Consider the following 18,831-nt stretch of genomic DNA (forward strand, 5'->3'; position numbering starts at 1 on the left):
TGGTACAGCTAAAAACATTTGCAAAATCTAATAAAAACAAACCGCTTCTAAAATACATGTATAATACGTGCTCTGTATCAGAGATAGAAGTATAATTACAACAACAAATATTAATAACATTCAAATTCGTGAACCATTTCTACCATTACAATCACAATACTGTTAAATTGGATTCGCGGGTTCATTCAATACTTAGTTTAGCCAGTGCATTGTTTATATTTCTAAGCCGTTTAAGATAATGAAAAAGTATATATAGTTTAGTGTTTACGTTTAAAATACGGTGTATAAGCATGAGCAGTGTTTTAGCATATCGATGTACAAAAGAATGGGAAAAGATGGGACCCCCTTTCGTTTTATTTTCTCGTCCCATTTTAAAACCGTATTCTCACGACTCCCATAAACCGTTGTTAATTGCTTAAAACGCGATCAGGATATTTAATAAGTGCTAAATTTAATAAGTGTTCCGAATTCCCCACCATACTATATAAAAATGAAAATAATCATTAAACATCCACTATTATTAAAATGTAGGGAGCCGCAATTAAAAACACAGTTATTGTTTCGCAAAAAAGGCGTCTGGTGACTCTAATTGATCGCAGGATATATTTACGGTTTACCATGCTGCTGCGATCTGTTGGTTGCTGTCAGGAAATTTGCGGTAATGGGAAAGCTAGAGCACATAAGGAAATTTTAAAGATGCGCGCAGTTGAAATAAGGTCGTAGAAATTAAATCCTTTTAAGCATCAAATGCTAAAGATTGGTGGTTTTATTTGACTTAGAGAAACCGCGTATGTTTAGGCCTAAAATACATTGCGGGTCGCCTGTATAAGAAAAAGCAAACGCATAATTATTGTTTTCGCCCAGTAGTATACACCGATGAATAGATATGCTTTTAGGGTGGCATTTATACGCGCCATGTTGCAGATATAGCATATCACATACAACGAGCGGTTTTTGAATACCGACAGACTTCAAATTACTTTAATTGCCAGTTTGCCAAGTTAAAACTCATGTATATTTTAGCACCAATTGCAATGACGGTTGAGATTTTGTCAGCTTAAGCCAGACTATAGAATCAGTATATAGCGCTTGGAGTTTAGCTTGCATACAATTTTGGAGTTTAGCCTGAATACAATTCGTCAAAAGACTCGATAATTTTATTTTTTGGTTTTATAGAAAATTAATGTACTGCAGACATAAATGAAAGTAGTCTTTATTGAACTGTAGACTAAATATCGGATATTCAGTATTTATAATGTCAGGAGACTTGTACCTATACTCAACAATAACACCTAATGGATTGCTTCAGACATTTTCCTCTACAACGAATGCTACAGGTAAGCAAGACTTTGGCTTAATTAAAAAAGTTCCGCAAATCCGCAGAGGTTACATGCGCCCAAGGTTGTGAACTTGTAAGAAATAAAAAATAAATACAAAAATTAGGCATAAATAAGTTGCGGAAACTCGTATATAAAAGCGGGCACGAGTGCATGAAACAGAACATCGATGTAAAACGATTGTCGTTGCCCTGCGGCGATAAATATGTCACATTGATTATTAATTTTTTTATACAAATATTTTATTAATTTTTTACCTTTTTATTACGAATAAAAAACGCTATACTCAAGTTATTTATACTTCGCTATAACTTACAGTCATATATATAGTACAGTGGTGGGGGGAGATGAGACACCTTAGTACATATTGCCCAATATTTCCAAAATCAAAATACATGGCTTTGGGGTGATACTACGAATTAGCACTATAATTCCTTTATTGAAATAACAATTCAAAAAAATATATTAAAACACACGAGGAGTTATTTAACGATTCACACGTATATACATCAGATGTCATTTACAAATTCGAAAACACACAGGATAAGATGGGACAGTCTAAAATCATCGTTAATTTTTATTTATAAGTCAATTTATTAATAGGAATACATGTAAATAACACGAAATAATACTGTACGCTTTGAAAATCAAGTTTAAACATTATTTTCCTTCCCCATCGCTATAATGTCGTATCCTACAAATGTAGGAACTTGTAAAAACAGAAAATTGACAATAAATATTAATAAACTTTACATTTTTGCTAAAAATTGGGTGTTGCTACACTGGTTTTTGCACAAGCCACTTCTCATAAATTATCCCCAAGTGCAAATAACTGAATTTCGAATATATTTTCAAAATAATATCTGTTTTATTATATCAGTATCTTTATAGTTGAATAACCCCTGAGGTATAAATAACTAAACTAAAAGCAAATCTTTCAAAGTTTGGCAATAAAAATTCACAAAGCTACAATGTGGGGGGAGATGGGACACTAAACTGAAATATTTTTTATAATAACCATTTTCTGCAACTTGTAGTTAACCTACCGAAATTAACCGCCTGTCCTAGTTTCCTTGCCATGTAAACTTTAAATATATAACGTTAAAACGATGTTTTTTATGTTTTTATTTCAAATTAAAGTCATATTGACCCCTGTCTATTTTCATCAACTCGGTTAATTCACAAAACTAAAACCACTTTAATGACACTAAATCAAACTGTACGAAATATTCAAGTTTTTTTTATGAATCTGTTGGTCAGCCAAAACACACATACAACCTTTACAACGCCTACGAAAGCGTTGCTTGGAAAGAGTCAGCATATAAAATTTTGTGATTTGCTAGAAAAAATAAAACATTACGTTTTTGGGAAGATGATTGACTTAACGTTGCAATTGTACAAAACAAGATCATGAAATGTTATTTTTCTTTTTCACATTCACACACAGTAGGATAACTGATACCAATACAGCTTTCGTTCATACTTTTCGTTCGCATGGTAAGGTTATATAACAGTGCATTTTATGAAATATGAAAAAATGTTTTCCAGATGTATATAACGCAGAAGAGGCCTTCGTACCACTCATGGTCACCATTCTCATCATTGGAGCGGCTGTAGGAACAGTTGGAAACTTTCTTATTATTTATTCTGTTACCACTAATCCAGTAAGTAAAGCATAACTTTGCTTTGTATTTAAACGATTGCCAAACTATACTTAGGTACAATACGGTGGGGAAGTTTGGATACTTCACACACGTATATTGTACTATGGGGGCAGACGGGGCACCATTATCCTGATCGTGTTTTAGACAGTTAACAATGCTCTTATTTTGAGTCGTGGGGATATACGACTATAAAATTCTTTAAATATTTGTTTTTTTATTGAATAAATGTGACGATTAAAAAGAATAAAAATTTGTACAATTTTACCCCAATCTATACTATATATTCTCACACAGTCCAAAAAAAATCTTTGATATATAATAAAACACATGTTTGTTTCCGGGCTTATTTAAAACACATATGAGACTATATATAGTAGGCTGGGGAAAGATGGGACATCTTTTCATTCCATTTTCTCGTTCCATTTACTATAGTAAACAAAAAACATTCAACGAATTATAAAACGATATCCTCACGAATCCCATAGACCAATGTCAATTGATTAAAACACGATCAGGATGCTTGGATATTATATGTGCTAAAGGTGTCCCATCTCCCCCCACCCGACTATATATTAAAACACTTCCATTGTCCTTTTATTTTAAAGGAATTACGAAAACTTTCCGGAAACCTTTTTATTTGTAACTTGGCGGTTGCTGACCTCATCGTGACGTCAGTTCTACTTCCAGTCACGGCCGGAAATATGTTGAATGGAAACGAAAGTGTGTTGGGTCGTCAGGCGTGTATGGTGGTGGGGTTCCTAGTGCCCACAAGTTGCAATGCTTCAATGCAAAACTTGATGATGATTAGTGTACAGAGGTACGGAAGAAGTAGCACTATAGAAGTATAGCATTTAGTCCGGTGCCGTGGCATAGTGGTTAGTGCGCCTGCCTGTAACCCACAGGTAATGGGTTCAATTCACCAAATAATGGGTTAAGTATAGACTTGGGTGTCAACGCCACGTTTTTTATTAAGTTTTATTGTATACTGTTTAATTATTTGGCGTCGTAACGATGTCGTTTTACCGTAACACCCGTATTTCATAGTATCGGGTCGGGGAAAATGGAACACATTTAGCAAATAAGAAACGTACAAAGAATTATAAAAACATATCCTCGCGACTAGCTCCCACAATCCGTTGTTAATTGTTAAAGCACGATCAAGATATTTAGATAGTATGTGATAAAGGTGTTGCTAGCTGTAGCTGACCAAACAAGAAAGTTGTTTATTAAATCAATAACATCGCATTTTTACAGATTAATGATAACATCTAGCACACAAAATCAGACGCCGTTGTTTCAAAAGAAATCAACAGTAATGTTGCTTGTTGCATTCGTGTGGGTGTGGTCTGTCATGCTCAATATGCCACTGTTGCTAACGGTGAAGGATACTAACGAAAATCTACTCATATACGACAAGGGAGCAGGTAAACAAGAGATTTTAAGAACCAATATTGTGTACCGCAATAATTAACCTGATAATTGAATTACCTTCACTGTCAGCAGTGATTTCGTTGCCAGCCGTTAAGGTATATAGTAGGGTGGGGAAAATGGGATACCCTTTCAGACTATTTTCTCGTCCCGTTTGGTACGGATCAAAGAGCATTCAAAGAAATACAAAACTGTGTTCTCACGACTTCCATAGATTGTTCTTAACTGTTTAAAACACGATCAGGATATTCGGATATTGTGTGCTAAAGGTGACCTGTCCCCCTAATCTACTATATATTTAATGATAGTTTTTTTTTTAAATATATGCCATTCTTTGGGTTTTAATTTATGAAAGTAAAATACAAAATGTATTTCAGGAATGTGTGCATGGGACGATGTCAATGTCCCGAGATACCCCGTCGCTTTGGTTGTTTTGGCTTACTTTGTGCCTGTCATCGTCTCATCGTTCTGTTACTACATTTTGTTTACAAGAGTAAAACGGTAATAGTTAAGGTTTTTATAAAATGCGGTCGCACAGAATAGTAATCTTTATTTTTAAAGCGACCAATATTGTTTAGTGGTATTTCCGTCTATTACTAATAATTAATTTTTTTTATGAATCAAAGAATTTTAGATTGCATCTCACCCCGCCTGTTTTCTTATTGTTAACATTAGCCTACACCTGGCGTGCAAATTGCTAAATAAATTCTGTGTGTTTTAACATATTTCTTCGAGGGGTTCTCAATTAATAAAGATGTGAAAATTGAGCTTAAATAATACTGCAATTCGTGGTATCACTCCGATCGAAGCCTTTATCATATATTTCAAGTTTGAAAATATTGGACATTATGTGCTTGAGGGTTAAGTCTTATAATAAGTTTTCCTAAATTTTAAATATCTGAGATTACTGGTTGAACGTGCAACATGCACTGCGATAAAGTTTGCTGCTGATTTGCTGTGACTTAGATATCATATATATTACGTGGCTGAAAATTGCAGTTCTTCTACTAATAATCTAATATTTGTGGAAAACTAAATATTTATAAATAATTAATTGAGTTTACTTTCCCAGCAAAGGCAACAAGATGTCGATTCGTTCGCAATCTGTGTCTGCTCAGTTGCAAAGACGAGAACATCGGCTGCTGAAAACCATACTTATCGTCCTGATTGTATTCTTAATGTCATGGACACCTTATTGTTTCGCTGTAATCATGAATAACTTCGGGGTTTGGAACAACTTGCGAGATCCAGCAGGTAACTACCCTTGTCTAAGTCGCATTGGGATATTAATTTAAAATATAGTAGGGAAGAGAAAGGACACCTTTAGCCAATAATATCCAAATATCCTGATCATTTTCTAAACAATTAACAACGGTCTATGGAAGTTGTGAGGATACGGCTTTATGATTTTTTAAATGTTCTTTGTTTAACACCAAATGATAAAACGAAACGATATTCCATCTTCTCCCACGCCCACCATGTCCCATATGTCTCTGTAAGCTAACTTATACGTTTAAGATTTTCAGTGTACTCGTATAATTAAAGTTACGAAAATTTAAAAGATATTAATTTCTAGTTAAGCGTCCTCTTGCCTGGTTGGGGATGTTTAATTCAACATTCAACAGCTTCATATACGGTTGGAGGAACGCGAGTTTTAGACAAGGTTATGCCTTGTGCGGCTTGCGACTGCTTGATGGAATAACATCGAACAGGTATACTACCCATATCAATTAACTGTATGTACGGTTCATATTTAAAATGAAAGGTGTAACGTTTCAGATATCGCCTTACGAGCAATTACACTCAGAGGAAGAAAGCCAAGTATCGCAGACCAACTCAAACCGAGACCACCATAACCACCCATTGAGAAACATTGGAACGTTGAATTCAAAACTAAAAACTTTTCATTTGCGTGTATATGGCAATTGTAAAATATAATAGCATTTGTGTGTGTTTCACAGAAATAAAAAAGAGTAGAACGCGCAACTGCCCAAAACCGTGATATATTCTTTTTCTACTCACGTGACCGCCAACTCCGTCCGCGTTTTACTTGGTTTCCATGGTAAAGGATAGGCGCATAAAAAGATAGTAAAGGAGATACGCATTTTATATTTTATATTTCTGTGATTTGTTTATCCTGTACTCTAGAATTCTAGATACTTCGATTGCCTGCTTGTTAAAACTGTAACGTAAATTCAGATTAAACTTGCGTTCAGTTTATCGAAACATAAGAATAAATGGTTTGTTCTTTCACTGCTTCGCAACAAAAACAATTTCAAACTTATATGTATTACTGCAGAAAATACGACTACACTAAATCAGTGTTTAAATGTTTTAAGAGAACTAAATAAATTTGTAGCAAAAATGATTTGCCTGCGACGATATCTCATCGGATCTAACGGCGAGTAAATACAATTTCTATGGTTACAAAGTACGCTAACATTCCAATAATTTTAAAACTTTGGAAAAGTTTACGGTCTTGGTTAAGCCACAAATTAGTAAATAAGTAAAGGTATTTCATACTGAAAGTACCGTTTGTCAATAAATTTAATGTGCGTGTAATAAATAGCGGTAGATAACATAGAACTGAATGTGGTAGATTTGATGTTAATATCCACTATCCAGTAGTATAAGTGAAAAACTAATAAACTTAAACTATACGTAGTACTGTATTGCTATTAGCCTATAGAATACATATTGGTGCTAGTGAAGAATCTTCCGGTACATAGCAGAATAGGCTGGTGGAAGTGTTAGTGGTTAGGTGTTAATGATTAGGGGGTTAGTGGTTAGCAAATAAGGTGGGGGGGAGACTCTTCATTAGCACCGTTAACGGGTTAGTGGTTATAGAGGTTACGGGCTAGAAGTTTCTTCACTAGCACCCATATTGTAAACACATATTTTATTCTATTGTAATTTTATTTCGTTAATGTGCATGGATAAAATAGGAATTTGTTAATATCAATTTACATCAATATGGATCCAAAAATAATTAAGAAAACGAAAGACACTATGGGTACAATTATTAAGAAGCCTCCACTGACGGACAAGCTTTTAAGCAAACCTCCATTTCGATTTCTGCATGATATTATAACAGAAGTCATTCGAACAAGTGGTTTCTTAAAGGGCCTGTTTACAAGTGAAGAAATGGATTCAAAAAATGTCACAGCCAAAGAGGATAAATTGGCATTTTTGCAAAAAGTGATTGACTGTGTTGGTTTGGTGTCTGGTGACACACTTTCTGTGAGACCTAACAAAGTGATAGCTGGGCATGAACCAGAGAAAACTAATGAACTGCTACAGGTAATGGCAAAATGTATCATGAAAAACAAATCGTCAGCAGATGCAGTTCAACAGATGTTAACTGGGATGTCTAGTAAATCGTCAAAACCAAAAGATAAACCACCTTCTGGTGTTAAACGTGGAGAAGTTGGAGAAAAACCAGAAAGAGAAGAAGGTGGAAGGGAAAGAAAGAAGAAAAGCTCAGACCATAATCGTGATAGAAGTCATGACAAGAGGCGATCGTCTGCTGACAAAGAGAGACGACGAGAGAGAGAACGCAGCTCGGATAATAGGCCCGAGCATCATAAAGAGGCAGAAGAAGAACAGGATCATGGAAGAAAGAGAAGGAAGAGCAAAAAGCATCAAAATGAGATTGAACCTCCTACTCCACAAATTGATTCCTCCAATGGCCCAGAAGAGAATGAAGATCAAAATGGAAACGAAGAGAATGTTGGATTAAGAGAAAATGCAGAAGGGGCTGAGAGTTATGCTCCAGTTGTACGAGCACCCCGTCCTGCTTCTGCTAAAGGTCAGAGAAGGAAACCTTATTCTGGTGGAAGATCAAAACCGGATGTTCAACAAGAAGAAAATGAAGAAGCACCGGTTGCTCCTCGGAAATTAGCGCGTCCACCCAGTGCAAGGCCGGCTGCACCTAGAGTAAGGCAACGACAAAATGCTGCCGACCAAGAAATAGATAGAATAGCAAGCGGTGGGCAGCAACGCTCAGCTCCTATTATCGTGGATCGGAATTTAGGAGCAACTCCATCAGATGATGATGATGAACAGTTCGTTGTGGAGGATGCTGATCCGATGCTGCAGGAGGAACCAACCGGACTTTCTAACACTGCGCAAATGGAAGAGGACGAGGAACATGGAGGTCTTGTTCGGAAGATTTTGGAAACAAAGAAAGAGTTAGAGCAATCTGCTGCTGGGAGAAATAAGGTGGAAAAGCACACAGAAATCCAGCGTACAAATGTCACTACAGCACAACAACGTAAAGAGCGCGAGCTCGTAGCAAAGGAGATCGATCAACTTCGTAACTCCGTACAGACATTGTGTCAGAGTGCAACACCACTGGCTAAAATTATTGATTACATTCAAGAAGATATGGATGCCATGCAGAATGAGCTTGTGTTCTGGCAGAAGGAGAATACGCAGCACGCTGTTCGGTTAAAAGATGAGGAGGAAATTACTTTAAGAGCTGTTGAACCTCTGAAACATGAATTGGAGGAACTAGAAAGCAGCATATCTACTTATCGTAATCAGATGGCTGCAACAAAAGCAAACATCATTCGAAACCAGGAGAAAATACATAAAATGGTGTCAGCAGTTGCTGCAAGGTCCTAAAAATTCTAATTGGTTGTGGTTACCAAGTTCAATGTTTTGTACGGCTTTTGAATACATGTTTGTTTGGTTTACTGTTTTGGTGACGCGCTGATGTCTGTACATTCCCCACGTTTATATTTTAAATAAAAATATATATTGTTTTTAAATATGCATACATAATACATAGTCTAATAATACTAGTCATTGTATTTTTCTCCTTGCTATCATTTTCCTTTATGTCACGGTGTTTCTTGAGAGTTGCAAATTCAAGGTAAACAGACATACAGTGCTCGACTGCTCCTGCAGCAAGCACGCCGGCAAACGACTGTGCGGCACACTTATACAGCGGATGTTTAAAGTCTGATTTCATTGTTTAAAAAAAAAACAAATTAGCTCTATTAGTATAATAGTACTTCGGTCTGTTGGCTTAGAGATGAAATAACATTTGTACGCGGGCCAGTTTTAAGTTTCCACTGCTTAATCTTTAAGATGTCGACCTAAACTTGCAGTTTAGTCTTGCAGAGTATTGCTGCGCAGTTCACATACGTGTTGTGAACTTTAATGGCATGCAGTGGGCAAATAAAGTGGTTTATAAGTGTAAACGCCCACCACCACCAACTCACAAGCGCGTTAATGATTGAACCAGCAGGCTGCTAAATTCGATTTTATACCGATAAAGCTACTTATAGGCGCGTACTGGCATAAACATGATGAAAAAAGCAGAAATAGTAGGATTAAACAAACCTTTACGTATCGTACAAGTCGATATTCCTGCAACTCCAAAGAAAGGAGCAATCGTAAAGGTAAGATTTTTGTTTACAAACACATAGGTTTTACTACTCCCTATGTGAATGAATGTAACTTACTTTATCCTCGCGTGGCCGGAAAACGACAGTCGTTATCACACGGGTTCATACACCTCGTGGCAGCTTACGAGTTACCACGTATGTTACTTTGTGGGTGATTATTTTTTAGGGGGGATTATTTTTTTATGTATGGCTGATAATTTGGACAACCCATTGGTGACCACTGGGTTGGAGCAATTGCCGTTAAGTGTCTTGCGCCCTATAGTATATTCCATAGAGGCATAAACAAAGTTATATTATGTTTTGTAATCATTCTTAAACTTACAATCGTATGTACCATCATTATATTACACAGGTAGCATACAGCGGTGTATGTCATTCAGACATACACCAATGGGATGACTGTATCGACCTTGGAAATACCAAAATTGGACTTTCGGACGCGATAGGATATAAACTACCAGTCGTTCCTGGACATGAAATCTCGGGAACAGTGTATTCTATCGGGGAAGAAGCAGGTATAGATTATGGATTGTTTGGCGTATTTTTAGCAGCATAAAAGGGCGACATAGAGTAGGGTGGGGGAAGATGGGACACCTTTAGCACAGAATATCCAAATATCCTGATCGTGTTTTAAACAATTAACAACGGTTTATGGAAGTCGTGGGGATACGGTTTTATATTTCTTTGATCGCTCTTTGTTTACTACCAAATGTGACGAGAAAACAGAATGATAATGTGTCCCAACTTCCCCCTCTCTACTATATTTACCACCAAATTTGGGAGACCGTAAAAGTTATATAAGGCCTACCATGTTTAGATTTAGGTTTTAAAACGTGCTAAATTGTTTAACGTTCAATTACTTCAACGAATTGTTTCAAATTTGTGGTAAACTTGAGTTGGCCTATATATAACTAACGAGCCGCGAATACGTGTGTAGGACTGTAGGATATCCGAATGACTCTGACTTCAATGTCAAGATTACACAGAGGACATTATCAGCATTGCAATATCGTGATTGAAATTTTCTGCTGTGTCAAAGCACTTATAGTACAGTAGGGTGGGGGAAGATGGGACACCTTTTACCTTTATTTTCTAGCCCCGTTTGGTAGTAAACAAAGAACTTTCAAGAAATTATAAAACTATATTGACCGTTAGTAATTGTTTAAAACACGATCAGGATATTAAGATATTATGTGCTAAAAGTGTCCCATCTTCCCCCACCCTACTATATCTTAGTATATATAATGATGAAACCCAAGCGTAAAGCAATCGTGTTACAATGTTACATCAAGATAAACTCGTGTCAGTCACGACGTATCGTTTCTGTACTTTTGTTTTTAAAGATAAGCAATTACGGCCCTAAAAGTCCATGCAGCGAGCGGCCAACCTAAAAGCCGTGACTGCGGGACCAGGTTCAGGTCCTATACATGGTTTAACTTTTTTGAAAACGTCATGTACTTTGTTTGTCTGTTAATCGACTTTGTGCGGCAAAAACATAAAACATTCGCGCGGCGGAAATCTAGATCATGACTACAGAGCGAACGTAACCCGCGACGGCGAGCGGTATATCCTTATTCATAGGGCCCTTCCACAAATTGAAGGTGTTACGAGATTGAGGTTCTACAGCGGCAGACGATATGGGGCTTGAGAATATACATTAGCTGGTCCAATAACCCTTAAAAACGTTACATCTGATAGACGCGGCAGCTGGTCTAAAGGTTGGTGATCGTGTAGCTGTTTATCCTTGGATTGGCTGCAGCAAATGCGGTGTCTGCACTCACGGCAAATCAGAATGTTGCAAAGAACGACAGTTGACAATTATTGGTGTGGGTGCATCAAGCGGCGGGTAAGAATTGCATAGCCTATATATAGATTGCATGTAAAAATCAGGGCTAATTTTTATATAGTATTATGGAAAATACATAAATTAATCCCTTTAACAAGCAATTGAATTTATTACAAATTGCTAAAATGTTTTAGAAGAAATTCAGCCATATATTTGGTGATTAGACCTACATAGTAGGTTAATTAAAGTGGCGTTTGTTTTCATTCTCCTTCATCGTGACATTTGGTACAGTGAAGAAGAAAAAATATTTACAGAAGTATATAAATCACCTTAATTACACCCGCACGATTATTAAATAGTTCTGTTAATTGTTAAAAACACCCGAAAAGGCAAAATGGAATATAATGTGCTATCAGTATATCCATCTTACCCCACAGTAATATATTGAGTTTAATTGAATGCTTACTTTATCCTCGCGTGGCCGGAAAACGACAGTCACGGGTGTACTGTTTCACGCGCCAGCTTACGAGTTACCAAGTATCTTACTTTGTGAGTATTTATTTTGTATGTGGCTGATAATTTGCACAACTCATTAGTGATCACTGGGTTAGAGGAGGGGCCGTTAGGTGTCTTACCCAAGGACACATATGCCGACAATGGTAGCAACGGCGAGCCTTGAACGCATTACCTCTGCTGGGTTCGAGGCAGGCCCACTAACCAACTGTGCTATACGGCGCCGGATATATACGGTCGACATTTCTACAACTAAACTCATTCTTGTTAAACGCAGCCACTCTACGCATGTAGCAGTCACAGAGGTTCAGTTTGTTGTTAAACTTCCCGATTCTATACCACTGGACCTTGCTTGTATGTTGCCATGCTCGGGTCTTACAACTTACAACGCTGTAACAAGTGTGTTGGATACGGTGGAGAAGGCGACACTTTATCACGGTATTGCTCCAGAAGGCCTGTATTTAGATTTCTATGTATGAATAACCGTAACTTGCTTTATCCTCGCGTTGCGGGGCAACGTCAGCAGTAATTATAACACGAATTTTGTGTTTTATGCGCCTCATGCCCTTTTACGAGTTACCGCAACTATATAGTAGGGTGGGGGAAAACTTATAATATAGAGTAGGGGAAGATGGGACACCTTTTTATTTAATTTTCTCGTTCCATTCGGTAGTAACCAAAGAACATTAATGGAATTAAAAAAATGCATCTTCACGATTTTTTAAGACAGTTGTTAATTGTTTAAAACACGACCACGATACATGTACTTGGATATATATGTGTTAAAAGTGTCCCGTCTTTTCCCACCCTACTCTATAGAAATAGACAGCCCATAACGGACCACCATAGGTTAGAGCAATTGCCGTAAATTTTTTTGCTTAAAGAAACATATATATATATACGCTCATAATGATAGCAGCGACGGGCATTTAACAAATTACTTATATATGACGTAAAAAGTTACATTCAGACGCCTTAACCACTGTGCCAGCACGGCACAAGCATTCGAACTGCACATTTTTCTTTCCCCACGAACATGTTGTGTTGCTGAGGGTTTGGGGCTCGACGCTACCAGCTTTTCATTCATTTAAGTACTGCTATGCAGACAAAAGCAAAGTGTTTCTGTAATACAATTAAAATCGGTAATGTGTTGCTTGTCAAGGAAAAGCATCTGTGCTGATCATCGGTGCTGGAGGCCTTGGTTTATGGAGTCTCAGACTTGCTCAAGCTCTCTTTCCCCCAACAACGGAAATCACTGTCGCAGATATTAGCGTAAATAGGCTACTTGTAGATTACTGTCATCGAACTATAATAATAGATAATTGCGCCATACCTTACTTTCTGCATAGTAGGTTAGGTGTAGGGTGTTTTCATTTTCCTTCATCGTCGTCCAATTTGGTAGAATGAATGAATGAACTTACTTTATCCTCGCGTGGCCGGAAAACGACAGTCGTTATCACACGGGTTTAACACCTCGTGCCAGCTTACGAGTTACCATGTATGTTACTTTGTGGGTGATTCTTTTTTTGGAATTTTTTCATTTTTTTATGTATGGCTGATAATTTGGACAACCCATTAGTGACCACTGGTTGGAGCAATTGTCGTTAATAAGTGTCTTGCCCAAGGACACATACGCCCACAATGGTAGCAGCGACGAGTCTTGAACCCATTACCTAATGGTTACAGGCAGGCGCGCTAACCACTACGCCATACCGTGACTCTAAAAATCGTTGTCAGTTGTTAAAACACCGTTAGGAAATATGGGATAACGTGTGCTAACGGTATCCATTCAAACACACAATACTATAACACCGTATAGGTTTCTACAACGACGTTTTTAACCTTTTAGGAGGAAAAACTGAAAGTGGCAAAAGATAGAGGATGTCACGATACTGTCTTTTGGGATCGTTCTCTAAGTGCTGCGGATTTACACAAGGCTACAATAAGCAAAGGGAATAAAGGCGGCTTCGATGCCATCATGGATTTCGTGAACAGTCAAGTTACTGCGGAAAGGGCGTTCAGGTGCTTGAAACCGGTATGTTAATTTCCGCGTACAATTCCACACTCGTGACAGTGTGTTTGATGTGTTATGCTATATACACGTCACTGTGCAAATACTAATCGAGATTTGGAAAGCACAGACCGGCGTTTGGAAAGCTTTACGTGAAATATTTTATGTTTGCTTAATGGCGTTACTTTTACTATACGCCAGAACATACAGATCGCAAAATATCAATTAATTTATATAGTGGGGTTGGGGAATACGGGACACATTTAGCACATTATATTCAAATATCCTGATCATGTTTTAAACAATTAACAACGGCCTATGGGAGATATAAGGATATGGTTTTAGATTTTTCAAATGTTGTTTGTTTACTGCCAAATGGGACGATAAAAGAGAATGAAGAGATGTCCCATCTTACCCCGCCCTACTTATATCTACGTGCATTGTAGTATGGCCTGCATGTGATGGTCGGTTTATTTGGAGGAGCTGCAACATTTCCTTTACCAATGTTGACACTTGGTGCAAGACAAATAAAAGGAGTTTACGTGGGATCTCTGCAACAGTTTAACGAGTTAATCGACCTGGTATCTAAGAATAAGGTATATTAACATATATATATAGCACGAAAAATGAATAAATATTCACCCATAAAGTTACGTACGTCGTAACTTATAAGTGGGAACAGGGTGTTTAAAATAAACCACTCGTATTCCTATGACTTCCCTGCTCCGCCACGCGAGGGTGGATACTTAACATTCATTCATTCGCTTTGTTAAACATTTTTAATTATTTTGACCAAATTTTAATATTATTGTGACATTCGTAAAAGTAACATTTTCAAACTTGGAGTTTGGACATTTAGGCATTCGATGACATTTAATCGCATGAATATAATTATTTGTTGTTGACGTATAGTTGGACCACCACCTCTCAACTACTTTAAGTTGAACGACGTTACAAAGGCATTCACTCTGTTGAAAGAAGGCAAGATAAATGGACGTGGGCTGATCAAGCACGATGATAAAGCATCTTTGTAAAACAACATAATGTGCATGGAGCTGTATATGATTGAATGTAAATCGCAACTTAACTAATAATATAATACATTTATTTGAATCTTCGATTACCGTAGCAAAGATTTGGAATAGTTTAAACAAAGAGACAGGATATATAGCGACAAAACAACAGTTGTTAAAACACACTTACAGCTAAAAACATATTTACATTTAGTTGGAAGAAATAAGCGTGATCGCTACACCTAGCAGACAAAGGAGTCATTTATTTATAATTACTATCAAGTTAAACTTCTAATAGAAACAAAAGTGTGCGTAAGACAAAACCCGTACGATGAAGGGAATTGACTTTAAGAGGATTGACCCAAAGAATGGGTCATGGTGGAAAACGGAAATTTAACAACTTTCAATACGTTGTTACTGTAATTATAATCTTGTTACAGTAGTTATAGCGTGCTTGCCTGATCCAAAACGGCAAGGCCCAAAGGTTACGAATTCAAGGCTTGTCGCTGTTACCACTGTAATAGTATATGTGTCCTTGTGCAAGACACTTACATAACCACAATTGCTCCAACCTATTTATACGTAGGTCTATTAATCGTTGTCTCATTTTCGGCTTTATATTAAAAAAGAACAAAAATTCCGTCTCAAAAAAGTAACCAACACGAACACGGGTGTACGCAACAGAAAACGCACGTGTTATAACAACTGTCGTTGCCCTGTCACGCAGAGGACAGTTTATCTTCATTCACAGACGAAGAAGAAAGTTAACAGCGTCCGAAATATCCGATTATTAAATGCCTACGACTATAGGTATTTACGAGCGGTATGTAGTGACGCAATACCCTTACTATACAGCTTGCAAAATATTATATGTATGAAATTACGTTTATGGAAATTTTGCTCACAAGACTTTCGTTTACGGCTATCATAATCAGCATGCAAATCGAAAGCGTGTTGTTTGCATTACATCTTATCCTAAAATACCGAAGGCTAGCTAAATATATAACATGCACGGTTTGTTACGCAAACAAAACCTTTGTTCGAACAAGATGTTATAAGCACAAATAGAACATAAATATAGAAAGTTGGGGTAAGATGATCCATGCTTTCAAAATCTTATTTCGTTCCATTTGATAGTAGAGAAAGATAGTTACTAAACTATATAACGTATATATCCTTCTCTAAAAGTTGGTTGATAATTGTTAGAAACAAAATTTGCGACATTGTATGTCCTCACGTTATCCAACTTACCACACAGTAACATACATTGCTTATCGAGTTTACAGAACGCACTGCCACGGGAGCTGAATATTTTTTAAGAGCTATAAGCCAGTTAACCATACCACAATGGTATAACGTGGTTTCTTTTCTGATACGTACTTTACGTCATCGTTTTGTTTGTTCGTATCAAACATGGATACTTGAGTTTTACGTTCCTTGTGACAACACGGCAACTACTCGTTTTCGTTGCATGTTTCAAATTGGCAAACACGTTGAAAATAAACCTCCGGAATTAAAATAGAACACTTTCGGATCAAACTAATATACGTCGCCGTACGTATTATTCTATAAGATTGGGGAAATTAAACGTGACCAAATTAGACGAATGTCGTGACGACCTGTAGTGTGTAAAAATAGATTCGTTTTGTCTACAACAAACGTAAAAAAGCCTTCTTATAAATAAGCTGTATGTGGTGGAGGTATTCATTATACCTTTTCACGAATATTGTGTATTTAAATCACTAAACATGTTAGCCAGATTTACTGTCGTTTATTTTATTTTGCTGGTTTCTGTGCCAAGCGGTTTCTCGCGGAAAAAATCCGGCAATAAATGCAACCGCAATCCGCAATACAATACAAGCAACTTGTGCAATATTTCAACTTTCTTAGATTTAAAACTCCGAACTTTTGGTAACGAAGGAGACTCGAAGCGGGTACGTCATGCGATGCTATATCTTGTAAAAAACGAAAATTATGCGTTTTTACTTTCACAGATGATCAAGTCATCAGCGAGCAAAGCACTTCGTAAAATGTGGGTGAAGTCGTCCGCATTATGCATAACATCGGGAGAAACTTTAGTAGTGAACATGTACAGGCTTGATAAAATGGTTCAGGCAGTTTTTAAGCAAATGGCAAAGGTAAGAACTAAAAGTATAAATTTGATAGACTTCATGGGAGATATAAAGTAACTATTTTGATTGATGTATTGTACAGAGTAAAACGGGAAGCTTTTCGTGTGGCCTACGACGGAGCAAAAACAGAGTTCGGATTTTAAAACAACAGGTAGGTGTTAAGATATACATTCTGCTTTTGTACTTTACCATTTGCTATAAAGCTTAGTTATGGTATAGGTTCGGGTAGAATAAACTATGTTTACATACATTTTTTTTTATTTAAGAGGAAACAACAAATGTTTCAGAATTATATAACCGTGTACCTTTATCACGACCCTAAATTAAAGAGAGCCGAAAAACCACGTTTGAAAATCTGCGTTATATACGATGTCTATCTTACCCAACACTGTGCCACAATTATTTTAATTTTACGCTGTACAGAAAAGTAATACGGAAATGGTCATCTCGAGCCAGAAATTACAAGATTTCCAGATCCTCATTCGTACCATTCAAATGCATTTGCTGTCAGCTAAACGGTTTTTATCAACTGAAGTAAGTATAATGCCGTCAAAATATTTTCAAATCTTTGTAAAGTACTGAGGCGTAAGATGGTACTTTAATATAGAACAATGGGGGAAGATGGGACACCTTTTACTCAATTTTCTCGTCCCATTTGTTAGTAAACAAAGAACATTCAAAGAAATATAGAACCGTGTCTTCACAACTTCCATAGACCGTTGTTATCTGTTTAAAATAAGATCAGGATAATTAGATATTTTGTGCTAAAGGTGTTCCGTCTTCCCCTACCTTATTATATAGGCTATCGCGTATTTCTTAAACGTGTTATAACAATTAACAACGCTCGTTTCATGAGGGTACGGTCATATAAATAAGGAATGTATTAATTTTTACTAATAAATAGGAATATCAACGAGAATGAAATAATAAACCATTAACTATTCTTGCCCTGCCACGCAAGGTAAAATGTTACAATAATATATTCATCCATTTTTTTATAGAACGTAGCTGCTTTGATAAAAAGGGCAGGGACGAAGAAACGATTCTTAAGATATCCTCGTAAGAAACAACGACGGTCCCGCAAAATGTGGGTGAACAAAAGAAATTGGAAACTTTTCGGTTGCGCTGTGTTTAATCAAATAGAGAAATTGAGATGCAAGATTTCTTCTTTGTGTTCGTAATTAAAAAGTCGGTAACTGCTGCTGCCTTAGAAAATGTTTTTTTTCGGCTGTATTTTTTTATTTAAAGAAAGACCGTTTTGTATTTTATATAGAAGTAAATTAATATATGACCTAGTAATTGAGAAGACATTGTACTGTACCGTTAACTGCTGCTGCCTTTGAAAATGTTTTTATCGCTGTATTTTTATCTAAATAAAGACCGTTTTGTATTTTTTTTATGAAAGTAAATTAATAGAAGCACCGCAGCACGCTTGGAATAGTCAGAATTAGTGCAGTTATTCGTTTAGAAAGAAAAAAAGACAGCGGCGGACATAAATAGGGGACAAATGGGGCGATCGGCAAGCCAAAAAAA

The 18,831-nt window shown here is 36.7% G+C and overlaps 3 protein-coding genes and 1 long non-coding RNA gene across 4 annotated transcripts; all 4 read left to right on the forward strand.

Moving 5' to 3' along the window:
- Positions 1–599: 599 nt before the first annotated feature.
- Positions 600–6,755, forward strand: LOC149733699 (melatonin receptor type 1B-A-like). Its single transcript, XM_089880386.1, has 8 exons — positions 600–1,337; positions 2,886–3,001; positions 3,607–3,818; positions 4,256–4,425; positions 4,807–4,930; positions 5,502–5,683; positions 6,006–6,141; positions 6,209–6,755. Exons 1-8 carry the CDS (start codon positions 1,256–1,258, stop codon positions 6,294–6,296), a joined length of 1,110 nt encoding a protein of 369 aa, XP_089736512.1. The 5' UTR covers positions 600–1,255; the 3' UTR covers positions 6,297–6,755.
- Positions 6,756–7,241: 486 nt separating this feature from the next.
- LOC149733700 (intraflagellar transport protein 54-like) lies at positions 7,242–9,234 on the forward strand. Its single transcript, XM_089880385.1, has one exon. The coding sequence runs from the start codon at positions 7,403–7,405 to the stop codon at positions 9,053–9,055; it is 1,653 nt and encodes a 550-aa protein (XP_089736511.1). The 5' UTR covers positions 7,242–7,402; the 3' UTR covers positions 9,056–9,234.
- A 236-nt stretch (positions 9,235–9,470) lies between these two features.
- Positions 9,471–15,273, forward strand: LOC149733701 (uncharacterized). The gene is made up of 9 exons (XM_089881248.1): positions 9,471–9,837; positions 10,196–10,358; positions 11,542–11,689; positions 12,420–12,580; positions 13,305–13,414; positions 13,992–14,177; positions 14,600–14,749; positions 14,804–14,807; positions 15,066–15,273. Exons 1-9 carry the CDS (start codon positions 9,742–9,744, stop codon positions 15,185–15,187), a joined length of 1,140 nt encoding a protein of 379 aa, XP_089737374.1. The 5' UTR covers positions 9,471–9,741; the 3' UTR covers positions 15,188–15,273.
- A 2,342-nt stretch (positions 15,274–17,615) lies between these two features.
- On the forward strand, positions 17,616–18,688 carry LOC149733702 (uncharacterized). The gene is made up of 2 exons (XR_016385380.1): positions 17,616–17,832; positions 18,300–18,688. It is a non-coding gene; the product is annotated as an uncharacterized LOC149733702 (long non-coding RNA).
- The last annotated feature ends 143 nt before the right edge of the window (positions 18,689–18,831 follow it).

The sequence above is a fragment of the Ciona robusta genome, chromosome 7 (genome assembly GCF_009617815.1).
Source record: "Ciona robusta chromosome 7, ASM961781v2".
Classification (NCBI taxonomy): Eukaryota; Metazoa; Chordata; class Ascidiacea; order Phlebobranchia; family Cionidae; genus Ciona; species Ciona robusta.

Coding starts and splice junctions, on each gene's coding strand:
- LOC149733699 (XM_089880386.1), top strand. CDS start 1,256: ATGTCAGGAGACTTGTACCTATACTCAACAATAACACCTAATGGATTG. Junction 4,426..4,806: donor CATATACGACAAGGGAGCAG/GTAAACAAGAGA, acceptor AATGTATTTCAG/GAATGTGTGCATGGGACGAT. Junction 4,931..5,501: donor TTGTTTACAAGAGTAAAACG/GTAATAGTTAAG, acceptor TTACTTTCCCAG/CAAAGGCAACAAGATGTCGA.
- LOC149733700 (XM_089880385.1), top strand. CDS start 7,403: ATGGATCCAAAAATAATTAAGAAAACGAAAGACACTATGGGTACAATT.
- LOC149733701 (XM_089881248.1), top strand. CDS start 9,742: ATGATGAAAAAAGCAGAAATAGTAGGATTAAACAAACCTTTACGTATC. Junction 11,690..12,419: donor GTGGGTGCATCAAGCGGCGG/GTAAGAATTGCA, acceptor TGTTAAACGCAG/CCACTCTACGCATGTAGCAG. Junction 13,415..13,991: donor TCACTGTCGCAGATATTAGC/GTAAATAGGCTA, acceptor TTAACCTTTTAG/GAGGAAAAACTGAAAGTGGC.